Source organism: Branchiostoma floridae, chromosome 17 (assembly GCF_000003815.2).
Source record: "Branchiostoma floridae strain S238N-H82 chromosome 17, Bfl_VNyyK, whole genome shotgun sequence".
Taxonomy (NCBI): Eukaryota; Metazoa; Chordata; class Leptocardii; order Amphioxiformes; family Branchiostomatidae; genus Branchiostoma; species Branchiostoma floridae.
Window position 1 is genome coordinate 15,174,955 of NC_049995.1, and position 15,318 is coordinate 15,190,272.

General features: G+C 40.2%; 1 protein-coding gene across 1 annotated transcript; it reads left to right on the forward strand.

Moving 5' to 3' along the window:
- Positions 1–10,334: 10,334 nt before the first annotated feature.
- LOC118404043 (actin-2-like) lies at positions 10,335–13,853 on the forward strand. Its single transcript, XM_035802987.1, has 6 exons — positions 10,335–10,566; positions 10,790–10,941; positions 11,477–11,639; positions 12,057–12,164; positions 12,675–12,866; positions 13,232–13,853. Exons 1-6 carry the CDS (start codon positions 10,377–10,379, stop codon positions 13,555–13,557), a joined length of 1,131 nt encoding a protein of 376 aa, XP_035658880.1. The 5' UTR covers positions 10,335–10,376; the 3' UTR covers positions 13,558–13,853.
- The last annotated feature ends 1,465 nt before the right edge of the window (positions 13,854–15,318 follow it).

Consider the following 15,318-nt stretch of genomic DNA (forward strand, 5'->3'; position numbering starts at 1 on the left):
TTGATCAGATATAACGTCCTTGATTTAGGTGATACCTACATAAGTTAAACACCACTTCTGTGCCACATCCACAGATCCCGCAAAACTGTAAATGTGTAAAGTCGATATGTTAATATTTGGAAGCAGTCAGTCTTAAGTTATCGGCATAAAGTCAATGTCTGCAGATAGGGCCACTGAACGCAGATTTGTTTTTTGTAGGGTTGGTATATGTTGGTACACTTTGACATAAATTTGCTATATGTGACGAATCAGTTCGACGTGTAAATTTCATCGCACCAGGCTAATTTCTGAATGGCATCGTAAAAACGATGAAGATGGCGCCATGGGTCGTTATAACCTGGGAACAATATGCAAATGACTCGTTAAGGTAGCCACACCTCGAGTACGTTAAATAGAATAATGAACGTAAACAGAGAGTAGGGGTCCTTCTCGGTGCAGAGTCGATCTTTATGTTCTGGTCTAAGGGTTGACATCTTTAAAAGTTGATAGTCACCTGTTATATCAATACTTCCACAAATATTATAAATCTCAATGAATCAGTGAATGATAACAAGTATTTTTGTCTCCTTCCCTTTTATCTAAATCACCGTTTTCAATATCGAAAATGAAATATAATTGTCTAAGATCAAGTAACCGATGCAGCAGCACGGAATCACACATAAACCCATTGCGAGGTTGATATCTTCCGCACCAGTCCAAACTTTCATAAAAAATCATTTCACCCTGCAACACTGTACACTGTAATTAACTGAACCATTGAAACTTGATTAATTGAAACAATTGACTGACATGAGCTCTATGTGAATAGCACAATAGAACTAGATAAAAAGCACCTCGAAGATAACTTATGTGCGATATAGAGCCTTGTAGTGCTGGTGCAAATATCTGACTAAAAAGATTTGGCGCTAAAATGAGAACTAATACTTTACAGCGTGTTAAACATGTTTTGAGTTACAATGTAACGCTTTACAACGCTTTACAATGTAACTCTTTGTATTAATATATATAATATATAACGTTGTATAAATAGTCTTGTAGTCGCAAATTGTTTGCAAAGATCTCTCAATTACAAGACGTTGTTCTTTTATTACGTTTTAGTTCAAGCCGTCAGCAACAATGATTCAGAAGTCACTGGAGATGAGAGGTGCTTTCACGTGCTCCACATTCCGTACTATTTCGTCGGAACCTCCAGAGATCACTGTCACTGACCAGGACGATGGCAGCTCTGAAGTGAAAGTGCGCCTGTCATCCATGCGGTTCACACATGAACTACATGATCCACGATCATATGAGCGCGAAAAGCTTGAGGTAGCAGCCAAGGCGGAGATTATTCGGTCTTTCGATCTGCCGATAGACAAGGCAAGGATCATTAGAGTTTATATAAGAAAAGGATCTGTGGTGATTTTTATCTACTTGCCGGCAGCAATTGTCTATTTTGCCGCAACTACAATCAGAGTAACTGCTGAACCGTTAGCTTTGGGGGCGATGGGGGTCACAATTTATGGCTTGAATTCTATTGATACTAAAGGTTCAGGGGTGCATTCCAGAGCCAGTGACGGCTGTGACTATACAGCAAAGGATAAGGCCAAAGATATCAAAACTATGGGGTCAGCGGCTAGTGGGGCGGTTATCGGAGCTACGTATGGTACAATAGCAGGCCTCCCAGGGATGGCATTAGGCGCTGCAATTGGCTTCATTGGGGGAGCAGTGTTTGGAAATAAATATTTCTAAGTAAGCCTCTACGATATCGCAAGTAGCAACACTTTCATTGGGAAAGAAATCATATGAAAAAAATTAACAATTTCATTGTGAAATGAACTGGACTATATATAGCACATCTGCTTGTTAAAATGGTTTGGGAATATAATGGCTGGTGTATTGTGTATTTTTATTTTATTTTTTCTTTATCCTGGTTTGTAACATTTCTAGCTTGAGGTCTTTGCCGTAATGGGCAAAAGCATACGCCTGAAATTTGCATCCATCTTAAGAGACCCTGAGAGTTAAAACTAATTAAGTGTAGCAAAACTAAAGAAAAACAGTTTTCCTAAAATTTTGCATGGTAATAGGGCCTTGGTTCCTACAGTAACAACAGAGCATGTGCTCCATTTTAAATGTCACTCATCAGAATGGGGAAAGAAACAGCAGATACAAGTCCTGTAATGTAAATGTCATTCAGCACCAAGGACAGCAACAGTAACATCAGAAACAAGTGGTGTAGTTTAAATGTCATTCAGCAGATACAATAATGTGAACAGTAACAGCAGATACAAGTGTTGTAACATAAATGTCATTCTGTACACTGGACAGGACACATAATGTGACCAGTAACAGCACAGACAAATGTTGTAATGTAAATGTCATTTAGCAGCACCAATAATGTGAACAGTAACAGCAGATACAAGTGGTGTAGTGTAAATATCATTCAGCAGCACCAATAATGCGAACAGTAACAGCAGATACAAGTGGTGTAGTGTAAATGTCATTCAGTATACTTGACAGCATCAATAATGTGAACAGTAACAGCAGATCGAGCGTGCTAGTGTAAATATCATTCAGCAGCACCAATAATGCGAACAGTAACAGCAGATACAAGTGGTGTAGTGTAAATGTCATTCAGCAGCACCAATAATGTGAACAGTAACAGCATATACAAGTGGTGTAGTGTAAATGTCATTCAGCAGCACCAATAATGTGAACAGTAACAGCAGATAAAAGTGGTGTAGTGTAAATGTCATTCAGCAGCACCAATAATGTGAACAGTAACGGCAGATACAAGTGGTGTAGTGTAAATGTCATTCAGTATACTTGACAGCATCAATAAGGTGAACAGTAACAGCAGATACAAGCGTGGTAGTGTAAATGTCATTCAGCAGCACCAATAATGTGAACAGTAACAGCAGATACAAGTGGTGTAGTGTAAATGTCATTCAACAGCACCAATAATGTGAACAGTAACAGCAGATAAAAGTGGTGTAGTGTAAATGTCATTCAGCAGCACCAATAATGTGAACAGTAACAGCAGATACAAGTGGTGTAGTGTAAATGTCATTCAGCAGCAACAATAATGTGAACAGTAACAGCAGATACAAGTGGTGTAGTGTCAATGTCATTTAGCAGCACCAATAATGTGAACAGTAACAGCAGATACAAGTGGTGTAGTGTAAATGTCATTCAGCAGCAACAATAATGTGAACAGTAACAGCAGATACAAGTGGTGTAGTGTCAATGTCATTTAGCAGCAACAATAATGTGAACAGTAACAGCAGATACAAGTGGTGTAGTGTAAATGTCATTCAGCAGCACCAATAATGTGAACAGTAACAGCAGATACAAGTGGTGTAGTGTCAATGTCATTTAGCAGCAACAATAATGTGAACAGTAACAGCAGATAAAAGTGGTGTAGTGTAAATGTCATTCAGTACACTTGACAGCATCAATAAGGTGAACAGTAACAGCAGATACAAGTGTTGTAGTGTAAATGTCATTCAGCAGCACCAATAATGTGAACAGTAACAGCAGATACAATTGTTGTAGTATAAATGTTATTCAGTAGCACCAATAATGTGACCAGTAACAGCAGAAACAAGTGTTGTAATGTAAATATCATTCAGCAGATACAATAATGTAAACAGTAACAGCAGGTACATGTACAAGTGTTGTAGTGTTAATGTCATTCAGCAGATACAATAATGTAAACAGTAACAGCAGGTACATGTACAAGTGTTGTAGTGTTAATGTCATTCAGCAGATACAATAATGTAAACAGTAACAGCAGGTACATGTACAAGTGTTGTAGTGTTAATGTCATTCAGCAGATACAATAATGTAAACAGTAACAGCAGGTACATGTACAAGTGTTGTAGTGTTAATGTCATTCAGCAGATACAATAATGTAAACAGTAACAGCAGGTACATGTACAAGTGTTGTAGTGTAAATGTCATTCAGCAGATACAATAATGTAAACAGTAACAGCAGGTACATGTACAAGTGTTGTAGTGTTAATGTCATTCAGCAGATACAATAATGTAAACAGTAACAGCAGGTACATGTACAAGTGTTGTAGTGTAAATGTCATTCAGCAGATACAATAATGTAAACAGTAACAGCAGGTACATGTACAAGTGTTGTAGTGTTAATGTCATTCAGCAGATACAATAATGTAAACAGTAACAGCAGGTACATGTACAAGTGTTGTAATGTAAAGCAGCAAGCAACAATAACCTTACTGTTTCCCTGTGCTGTCCACGAACTGCCAATTTATGTACGTACATACTCATTGCCATTTGTTATAACTAAGCACATACCCCAATACACTACGTGGTTATGATCACTTGCTTTCCCGGCGATCGTTACTTCTTTCTGCTACAGGCAGCCTTGCTCTTTTCCAAAAACATTTTAAAAAGCGTGCCTTTAAAAATTGTGTGGCCCTTTTTGCTCTCTGTCATTTTATGATCCATCTTGTAATGTTTTCTATAAATACTACACAATTGGCCCACCACTTTCACTTTTAATTTTAAACGGATGTCAAATTTATGATAAATAGGTTGGCATTTGTTTGTGCGAGAGTGGTGTTTTACAGAATGTGCAGCAGTTTGCGGCTGTGCTCGAGCTTGCCAGTTTAAAAGTAAGTGTGAGACATTCATGAACAACTATGTAAATACGTTGCACAGTTGAACTACATATACATAGTAGAACTGTTTGTGCTGTAGTGTCATTACCACGTCAATATTTCAATATCTTTTGTAGCTTCTCTACTGTAATTGTCTGCTTCACAGCTAATGACAACCCACTCAAATTAGCTCTTCCCATTAACATGATGAGTCAGGACTCGCACGTCATCTATAATTCCGCTCGCTTTTGTTGCAAAACCGTCAATTAACAGTTGTTGCTATGGAGACCATGGATACAAACACGGAAAATACCAAACCGCTCCCTTTCGTCGCGCACAAACCACTAGACCGTTCAGAAGCACCTAGAGCTTGACTGCATCTGCTTTTTCCCCTTCGCGTTGTAGCTTACATCCGAGTGACTGATTGACAGACCCATGGCCGACATCAGGTACTGCCGACTTTGTCACGGGCCATGTGACAACTGCATCCGTTGCATTTTAAACCCTAACCGAGTAAGTGTTCTTTAATTTTTGTTTTACATCCTCCGATCCATCTGAAATATAGTGCAGATGTACAACGAAGTGAAATATGGACTAAGCAAAAACTAGTCTGCTTCTAGAACAATTTTTCGGATTCTAAGTCATCTCCCAACGGTTGTTTGTTTAATTAGGATATCCATTATAACATACATCGTAGTAACATTTTTTTCCTGGAGTATGTAATGTTTTAATCGAGTTCTACACTGTTTACAATCAACTAGAAGGGATCATGTTGATTTTACCCGACGCGATGTGAAATGTTATGCTGATTTTCGTTGAGTCCTGGTGTTTTAAGTTGGTATTCGGCAAGCAGCAAAACCATCGTACGTCCACCGAAACTTGTGACCATGGCAACCATGATATCTATTATTCATGATAAGCGCGGTCGCTATAGTCACGTGTTTCCACTCAAGCCCTATTCGTAAAGAGAAACTAAACTGTTCTAGAAATAACATGGTTTACGATACAATGCCCACAGAAAAGATAATAGATTATGACTTTCAGTTTTGAAGAAGACGACTTCAAATTACCTTATATGACATGATTTTTAACATTGTATGCAGTATTATATAACATTTCTTTCCTCGATACTGTATGTTACTTATACTATTGTCGCCATTTACGGCCCACAACCGCCTGTCCTTGATAGACGGTGTCTGAAAAAAAGAAATCAACCCCAATAAGTTACATTTCAGCGCTAGACTTTAGACTAGAGTAGTCGCTTACAATTCTGTTTACCATTTTTTCTCATTTTATTTGTCACTTGCAATCAGCCATCGGGCAAGAATTTACAATAAACTCTATATATCATATTGGGGTATATATCTATATACCCCATAAAGTTTATTATCCGTGTTCACTTCTTTGTCAGTTTCACCCCACACCTGATATGATCAAGACGGCCCTGGAGAGGAGAGGCGCCTTCACAAGCCCCGCATTCCGCACCATTTCGTCGGACCCTCCGAAGATCTCGGTCACCAACCAGGCAGACGGCGGCGCTGAAGTGGCTGTGAGGCTTACGTCGATGCGTTTCATCTCTGCGTACCGCAACCCTCGATCACCAGAGCGCAGGGAGCTCATGGAAGCTGCCCGTGAGGAGATCATCAGGTCTTTTGACCTACCGAGGGATAGAGTGGGGGGTGGTGATATTACAGTTGATATAAGGGAGGGGTCAGTAAGAATCTTGGTTTGCCTGACTGGGTCAATCGTTACAATTTCCACATCTACAATCAGTGCTTTGAACACTGCTCCAAGGGAAAATGTAAGTGCAATAAAAGAGATGAGTGCAGCAGCAACAGGGGCAGCTGTCGGAGCTACAGCAGTGTCAGTTTTGGGTCCTGTTGGGATGGGAGTAGGTGCTGCCGTTGGTTTCGTTGCGGGGGCACTATTTGGAAAGAGTTAGATTTGTGTGAAGGCCGAAATGTTAGATGGCAGCTCTGCATTCTGTCACGTTAGGGCGCGGTCGCAAATGCCGTACGATCCCAAACTTTTGGACGTCAATCATGTACGTCTCCTGCCAAATCCAATTGTCTCGGTAAACAAAATGCTGTTTTGGATCTATGTCGGTGGTTGGTTATGACACAGCCTGTGTAAAATCCTTATAGGGCATTAAAGTCGTACAGCGATCGCACGACCTATGTGACTGCGCCCTTACGTAAACATCCAATGTATGCTGGCATACACTACATCTATGAATTTTACTGTGTAAAATTCTGAGAGTTTTTGAGAGTCGGTGAGTTTTTCCAAGGGTATATTTGGAAGTAAATTACAAATCAATGTATTCTAGTATGCAATACTGCATTACCTTTTAGATACCGGAATCGAATCGAATTAATCGTTGCACAGTTGGTACTCGTTCAGAGTATGGTTCATATTATTCATATTATTTGACATATAATTTCGATAAAGCCCAAAGCTTATGTGCCATAACCTGAATGAAAATGTTTGCCTTATGTTGTGAGTCTACTTACTCTATAACAAAGCTTGCTATCTACATTTATATCTTTATTTTTTAAATCTATATTCTGAAATGGCTGTATTAGTGTTGTAGAAGATTATTGTGCTATTGGTCATAAGGACATGTTGGTATATTGCTATTGGTTTACTTTTCCTTTTTATTGTTGTAAATTATGCTGCTGATGCTCTGGATTCTGCAGCTGATATTCTAAGCTCTATAGTAAACATGTAGAGTTGGGCGCGGGCATTTTTACCCAAATCCAATAGAGCATGTAACAGTATAATACCATATGGTGTTTTAGTTTGCCTACTGTTACGATTCTACTTTTGTGAATGAAACGTTAACGTAAACGTTATTCGCTTCCTATATTTAAATCATTATTTAAGCGTTGACGTGTAAATAAATGGCAGTGTATTACTGCTTTTAAGGTGTAAATGTGCAGTAGCCTAAAATTGACTAGCGTGCAAAAGACTGTTATTGTGACTGACATTTATGATGAAGTACACAATTCTGTCTGAGACTCTGAGTATATTGGTCCATGTGTAATATGTAGCTTGGATGACGTATGTTCTGTCTTGTTGATATTTTCAACTGTCAAGTCGAACCAAGAACTGAAATGCTACTGTTTGTGAAATGGTCCTTACATGCCATTGTGTGCTGTGTCAATACATCAAAAAGTCATTCAATCCACCTGTCTCATGCCAGTTTTATTTGCAATCGGCTGCCAAGTTGTCTACCCATATCTTCGAAGTACAGCACATGTATATTTCAGTTACATAAGTTTATCAAGCATCATAGATTTTTACACATTCCCTCTTCACCGTTACATAACAAATGTAGCTACACGTGCCTGTGAGCCTTCTTCTGCTTATAAGTATATTGCCAAAAAGCATCAGTTAGCCTCTGTTGTTGTTACCCGTACGAAAACGTACTTGTTTTAGTCCTATCTTGGTCCTTTCAGCCACATAAGAGCATGATCATGTATATTCATGAAATAGAGCGTTCACTAGGATTTGCACTGAACCTCTCCAGTTTAACCCTCAAACACCCGAGTGGGGTCCATTTGGACCCCAGGCGTAAATTTTGAAGACCCATTTGAACATTTTTTATCTGACGAAAAAATCCTTCCGTGACTTTGTCAGCCAATATCTTCTATACCTTCTCCTAAGTTTTTATGAAGATTGGTACAATACTGTGGAAGCTATAAAGAAAGTCCGTGATCAGTCCGTCTGGGGTCCAAACGGACCCCAGCCAAAAAGTGCAGGTTTTGAAACAAACTTTTGAGTCTAACTCCGTAACTACTTATCCTATCACCACCAAACTTTCAGAGAATAGTAAACATGTAAAAGTAAATCCTCCTTAAAACTTCTGTGTCATCACCATATAATATGACGACATTATGACGTCATTTAGCTTATAAGGGCGGCCATCTTGGATTATGACTAATGAAGTCATGAAATTAGCATAAATTATAAATTTTGAATCATGAAAATAGCATTAAACTTCATAGAATTTAATTGTTGTAAGAAAACATACATGGTTTACCAAAAAAAACTTGTTGAAATCGAAATTGGAATTTTTTTGCAAAAATATGCCTATCATAATTCCGTTGCCATGGCAACCTAAATAATGATAAATTTACTTTATTGACAAAAATATTTTGCAAACAATATTTTGTGATATATTACCAAGTTTCGTAGCTTTAGCACTAGCCGTTCATGAGTTATTGGACATAAAAGTTGCTGATGGCCTCAAAATTCCCCTCTTTGGTCAGAATGGGTTTAGTGCAAAACATGGTCCTTCTGATCTTTTGCATAAATTATGATAATGAGGTGGAATTAGCAACACCTTAACATGTCAAAATATTCCTCTTACATTGACGAAGCAATGTATGCACAATGATCACCGATAGGAATTGGAAGTGAGATGTTATGAACAAAACATTTTGGGGTCCGTTTGGACCCCACTCGGTCATTTTAGTCGCAAAAAAAGGTCGGGTGCTTGAGGGTTAAAACACTCTTCATATAGAACAAAACGTACACCATTTCTACTCGACTCTGTGTCCACGGCTCGACAACATTCTATCCTTAAGAAAAAGGGAGTTACCTTCAGGGATAAGAAGTGGATAACGCCACATCAAAGGTCGGATAAGGGAAATGCAGAAAGCTTTTATGTCAGGATGCACTACTATAGCTTCAAACGCCTACAACACAAGACAGCTAAATGTCTTTTCACCTGAATGACCTAGATCATCTTAAACACGAAGACAAACACAAGTGGTACAGTCTTCTGGAGTCCTTGTTGGGAGCACCGAAATAGAGAGAAGGCAGCTTGTCGACCTCTGGAATAGGCTGTGATTCATTGAGTGCACTCTTTACGTCCGTTTGGTCAAAATAACCCGTCACATACCGAGCACTGCAGGCGCCTGGGGCCAGCTTTCTACTGAAACATTACCAGAGATGAGTATAGGACAGGTTGAGCTCCAGCAAAACTCTGTACTCATTTCTACCTAGTAAGCGAAATGAGGAAAGTCGTGTAAATTGGTTCTCCAAGAGCACAAGAACGATGGCATATGCATATCAACGGATTGAACCCAGAACGTCTATGGTATGGTATATGACTTTACGTCACACGCCCCCTTGCGACATGAAGAAAGAACGACAAATGCGGATACAATCCGCTCCAGAAAAGAGAACAAACATTACCCTCCCCGCCCGCTTGCCGGTATTTTACACTCTAGTCACATCTTCTTTAACCTTGAAATTGACGTTGGCATTCTATGACATTAAATCATAGCGAACGTTTTCAATCCAATATACACGTATTCTTAAAATCAACAGCATAATTATATTTACTCACTTTGCAGTTGTTTTCCTTGATTTTTGGTTTAATTTTGTTTTTCATCTAGGAAACGTTCGAAAATTGATGCGCGCGCCGATGTCAGCCATTAGTCCAATCAACATGACCTTAGCCTGAGTCTTAGACTCCGATCTTCAGCCGGGCTGACGCTCTAGAAACGAGAACAAACATTCCCCTTCCCGCCCTCTTGTCGGAATCTCACACTCCAGTCAGCCTGCTTTAAGTCTACTGTAGCCGGCCAAATCAGGAGCCTGTGTGATCGCCTTCCAAATACGGGGGCTACTTCTCTGAATGAGTGTCTAAAATATACACCTGTTGGTGTATAAAAACGACCGGATCGTCCTGTTCTTCACTTCGGTCCAAGACGTCTTCTCCTAGTTCCAGCGGTGCTACCAGACTAAGTCTCCATCATGTGCGAAGAAGAGGTTGCTGCTCTCGTCGTTGACAACGGCTCCGGGATGTGCAAGGCCGGCTTTGCGGGCGACGACGCACCCAGGGCCGTGTTCCCCTCCATCGTGGGCCGGCCTCGGTATCAGGGCGTCATGGTAGGCATGGGACAGAAGGACGCTTATGTGGGAGACGAGGCGCAGAGCAAGAGAGGTAGGACAAATAATAAAAACTAATATTAGTTATAGATAGACAGAAAAATAGACTGTCATTGATAACCAAATCAGTGTATGTCTTTGTACAACACCTCCTATCGTCTCCCGTTTGCTACTGTTTAAATATCTTAACACATAAGTCTCAAGTCTTCACTTAGCCTCCGTGCATATGCTTATACAACCTTCCTCGTGCATGAACTTGCAAATAAACTTTCTCTAAGGCATCCTGACCACCAAGTATCCTATCGAGCACGGCATCGTCACCAACTGGGACGACATGGAGAAGATCTGGCACCACACCTTCTACAACGAGCTTCGCGTGGCCCCGGAGGAACACCCCGTGCTGCTGTCCGAGGCTCCCCTCAACCCCAAGGTAAACTTTATGGTGGCGTTTCGTTTGACTTAACTGTGTGTGACGTAACTGGTAGAGTGTTTAGTTTAGCCTGACTAAAATCGCGCTCCTAGCGGTCGGTCCTACAATTGCCACCGCCCTGGGTCTCGGGAAGGGGGTCATTAACCCCAGCCAGAGAGAGATTGTGTAAACACAGGCTAGTAGAATGTTGGACCTAGAGGTCCCGAGTTCGATACCCGCCGTGCCCTTGACATTGTGCGCTTAGGAAAGGCACTTAACACGACCTTCCTCATTTTACCCAGGTGTAGAAATGGGTACCTAGCTTCGGCCTTTCTACCTTTATTGTGACACTGTTAATATAATTCACTAACTTGAGTGCAGTGCCACATTGCCCTTGTCTGTCCAAAATCGAATACCGAAAAAATAATAATAATATGGGAATAATAATAATGATATGAGAATTCTTAAATAAACAGCTAATTCAACTTTGGCATAACTCTAGTCTTTCGTCACTTTGATCATTCATTTGTTTTGATTCATATTTCTTTGAATAAAGGCCAACAGGGAGAAGATGACCCAGATCATGTTCGAGACCTTCAACACCCCCGCCATGTACGTGGCCATCCAGGCTGTCCTGTCCCTGTACGCCTCCGGCCGCACCACTGGTATCGTGCTGGACACCGGCGATGGAGTCACCCACAACGTGCCCATCTATGAAGGTTTCTGCCCAAAGCATATTGAAGATGAATTTTACTTTTGATATAATGGGATGTTCTAGATACGCTAGTTTACTTAATGAATTATTCATATGTCTCGAATCAAGTACAACAGATTTCAAGAGATTCGATGCTACAGACAGATTTGTATATATCTTTAGATATCGTCAGAACCCCCATAATGCAAAAATAGGCAAATATATCAAGGACTGCTCTGCTATTAGAAAGAATACCGTAACTAACGATTTGCCTACTCCATTGTAATTCTATATAAAAGAATTGTGTTGGCCCTTATTGTTATATTAACTGGGTTGTTAAGCTTTATCCTATACCTCTATTTTGTACTCTGTTTAATAGTTGTTGCCATACATTGCATCATGTACAATTGTCGTCGTACAATAAAGTTCTTCTTTTATGAAGGCTACGCCCTGCCGCACGCCATCCTCCGTCTGGACCTGGCCGGCCGCGACCTCACAGACTACCTGATGAAGATCCTGACCGAGCGTGGATACTCCTTCGTCACAACGGGTAAGGTGTCTTCCTTGTTTTGCGAGACAGGCATACATCTCATGGAAACACTACACAGTCCATTTGTTATTTCTCTTCAACCTTTTTGATTTTATAACAAAAGAAGTTTATTTCGCACGATGACAACTTTGATACATAATCCATTGGCATAACCATCCCATAAACATCCCCTTGTTGTTAACAAGGCTGATCAATTTTCCCAGTATTTTCTCAGAATTATCGTAGAGTGGGATTTGTCATCACCAAGCACAGTACTTAGGGGTATCCTCTCTAGATAGTTTTAAAGAGCGCTTGCAGATAGATGTGTAAAAGTTAGGTGTTACAAGTCATTCAGTGTAATATAACCAGCTGCTGCCGCGCCACCTGCCTGCGAAGCTGGTGTGTTACGTCGAAGGGCGGTTATACCGGCTATATGTTAGATACAGAAGCAGTCTTGCCTTTAAGTATCAGAGTTAACGTTACCAACCTAGGATTGATGTGTGTTAAAATTCCTTGCTTCTCTTTCCCCAGCTGAGAGAGAAATCGTCCGTGACGTGAAGGAGAAGCTGTGTTACATCGCGCTGGACTTCGAGCAGGAGATGGCCACCGCTGCCGCCACCTCCAGTCTGGAGAAGAGCTACGAGCTGCCGGACGGACAGGTCATCACCGTCGGGAACGAGAGGTTCCGCTGCCCCGAGACACTCTTCCAACCCTCCTTCATCGGTGGGTTTCTTTTCCTTTCCTTTTTCAAAATTGTCCTCTTGATAAACAGGAAATTACAAAAGAAAGTGTGCACAATATATGGCCAAAAAGGACTTTGACGAACTAGAAATTCTTCCTCAGAACGCGGTCACATAGGTCGTGCGATCATCATACGATCGCTAACATCAGGCATTTTGAAGGACAAAAAATGTATGTCTCCTGCGAAATTCAACTGTCTTGGCACACGAAATGCTGTTTGGGATTGATTTCAGTGGTTGGTTCTGTCACGGTCTGATTGAAAATTGTGTGATCGGTCCCTTTGTGTCGGCAACTGTCACTGTCAATGTGTACATTCAAATTTAAACGAACGTTTTATTTCTACAAAGGCATGGAGTCTGCCGGCGTCCACGAGGGCACCTACAACAGCATCATGAAGTGCGACATCGACATCCGTAAGGACCTGTACGCCAACAACGTGCTGTCCGGCGGCTCCAGCATGTACCCCGGCCTGGCCGACCGTCTACAGAAGGAAGTCACCGCCCTGGCACCCAGCACCATGAAGATCAAGGTCGTCGCTCCTCCAGAGAGGAAGTACTCCGTCTGGATCGGCGGGTCCATCCTGGCTTCCCTGTCCACCTTCCAGCAGATGTGGATCGCCAAGCAGGAGTACGACGAGTCCGGCCCCGCCATTGTCCACCGCAAATGTTTCTAAAAAATACGTCTTTGCACCTCACCTGTATGTTTCTGTTATGAAATAATTGGTCGTCAGCTTCCCATTGGTAACTAAATGACGATTTGTTCTTACTTTGTTTGAGGGCATACTTAGATGTTGTTGTTTTTATTCATGAAGATTATAAAGAAAATACAAAAATACAGTGCTTCTAAATATGTTTTTGCGCCACACAGGTATATTTCTGTTAGGCCATATTGTTTTGATTATATGAATGTCATCCTCTGAGAATCCCAAAACTGATGCGAGCTGGCGAATAAATTAAACTTTCTGCAGAATCTGTTTGCTTCCTCGTCTATGAAATGATTATTAGATTTGCATTGGTAAGTATGATGTTTTGCTCGTACTTTGTTGAGAGTACATTTGGATGTTGCAATATACTATATATGTCTTACTTGACACAATAGGAAGACCACTAGCACTTTCTGATTGCAACTTTGAATAAACATTGTCAAGTTGTAAATAGTCCATTTCTGTTGCTATCATTATTGAATGACATGTTACTTTGGCAAATAGTTCAGGTACAGGTACAGCTCCGGGCCCATACCCAAAGCCCTGTAACCTACATCCTTACCTGATGTTACGTTTAGTTACACTTCTCTAGAGCCAGCCCTTGTAGAAACGTTCTGCTTCTGAGGCAACAAATTGCAAGAAGCAGAAATACACGAAAAATCCTGAACACTACAACATTTATTTCTGTTTTCACTTCTTGATTCTGATTTGATTACCTTTCTTCAAACAATTTACAAAACATAGAACAAAACTGAACACGTCTTAGGGGGAGAAACGAAACTACAATTACTAGGCTCACCAAAGTAGACAAATGATAATGTAAATCAAACAAATCAGAGAATAATGGTGATAGTTAATGATAACAATTAAAATTGTAATGACAGATCAGACAATAATAATGGTAGTAAATGGTAACAAATAGTGATAATGATAAAATAATTGATTCTGTTTACAGTTTAGACACTGATTTTTTTTTGGCTACAACAAGTTTCTCTGTTGTTACTGTTCACATTATTGAAGCTGTCCCTGGTGCTGAATGCCATTCATATTACAACACTTATCTCTAATTTTGCCATTTACACTCCTGGTATATTTCCTTGCTTCTGAATAAAATCCACACTAAATCACCAAATGGCATTCATATTACAATACATGTGTCTATTAGTTTACTTTCCTTATACTTTGGTGATGTCCTAAGTGCTGACTGATATTTACACTGCACCACTTGCCCTGTCATCACTGTTCATACTATTGATTGTCATTGAACGTTCTTAATATTACAACAATTTTCTACTGTTCGATCTAGGAATTCATCAGATTTGTTTACACATTCTGAAATCATTTGATAAAACATAGAGCAAAAATGAATATGTGCTCGGGTAAGACAAATTCTATTTCTACCTTCACCAAAGCTAATATAATAAAATGAATTTAACAAATCGTATAAATAACATATTACAACACATTTGTTTGTCGTTACTGTTGAAGTTATTGGTGATACCGTTTGTTTCCCTTCCATTCCGAGGAGTTTAATTCCTGTAAAAGTTGGGATTTCTTTATAGGTTTTCTGCATTGAGCCTTACCCAAGTTATGATGCTTACTTTTAGATTCCGAAATCCATAAATGCCTAATTTGCATAAGAGGCTGTACAACCATGATGTCCCATATCGAACAAAGAACAGCAAACTTGTATCTGAAATGATTGGGAGACATCAAACTATCATTCAATGA

Excerpts from the sequence above, each read along its gene's own strand:
- LOC118404043 (XM_035802987.1), top strand. The coding sequence starts at position 10,377 with ATGTGCGAAGAAGAGGTTGCTGCTCTCGTCGTTGACAACGGCTCCGGG. Across the intron at positions 12,165-12,674 it reads ATACTCCTTCGTCACAACGG|CTGAGAGAGAAATCGTCCGT; the intron begins GTAAGGTGTCTT and ends CTCTTTCCCCAG. Across the intron at positions 12,867-13,231 it reads CTTCCAACCCTCCTTCATCG|GCATGGAGTCTGCCGGCGTC; the intron begins GTGGGTTTCTTT and ends ATTTCTACAAAG.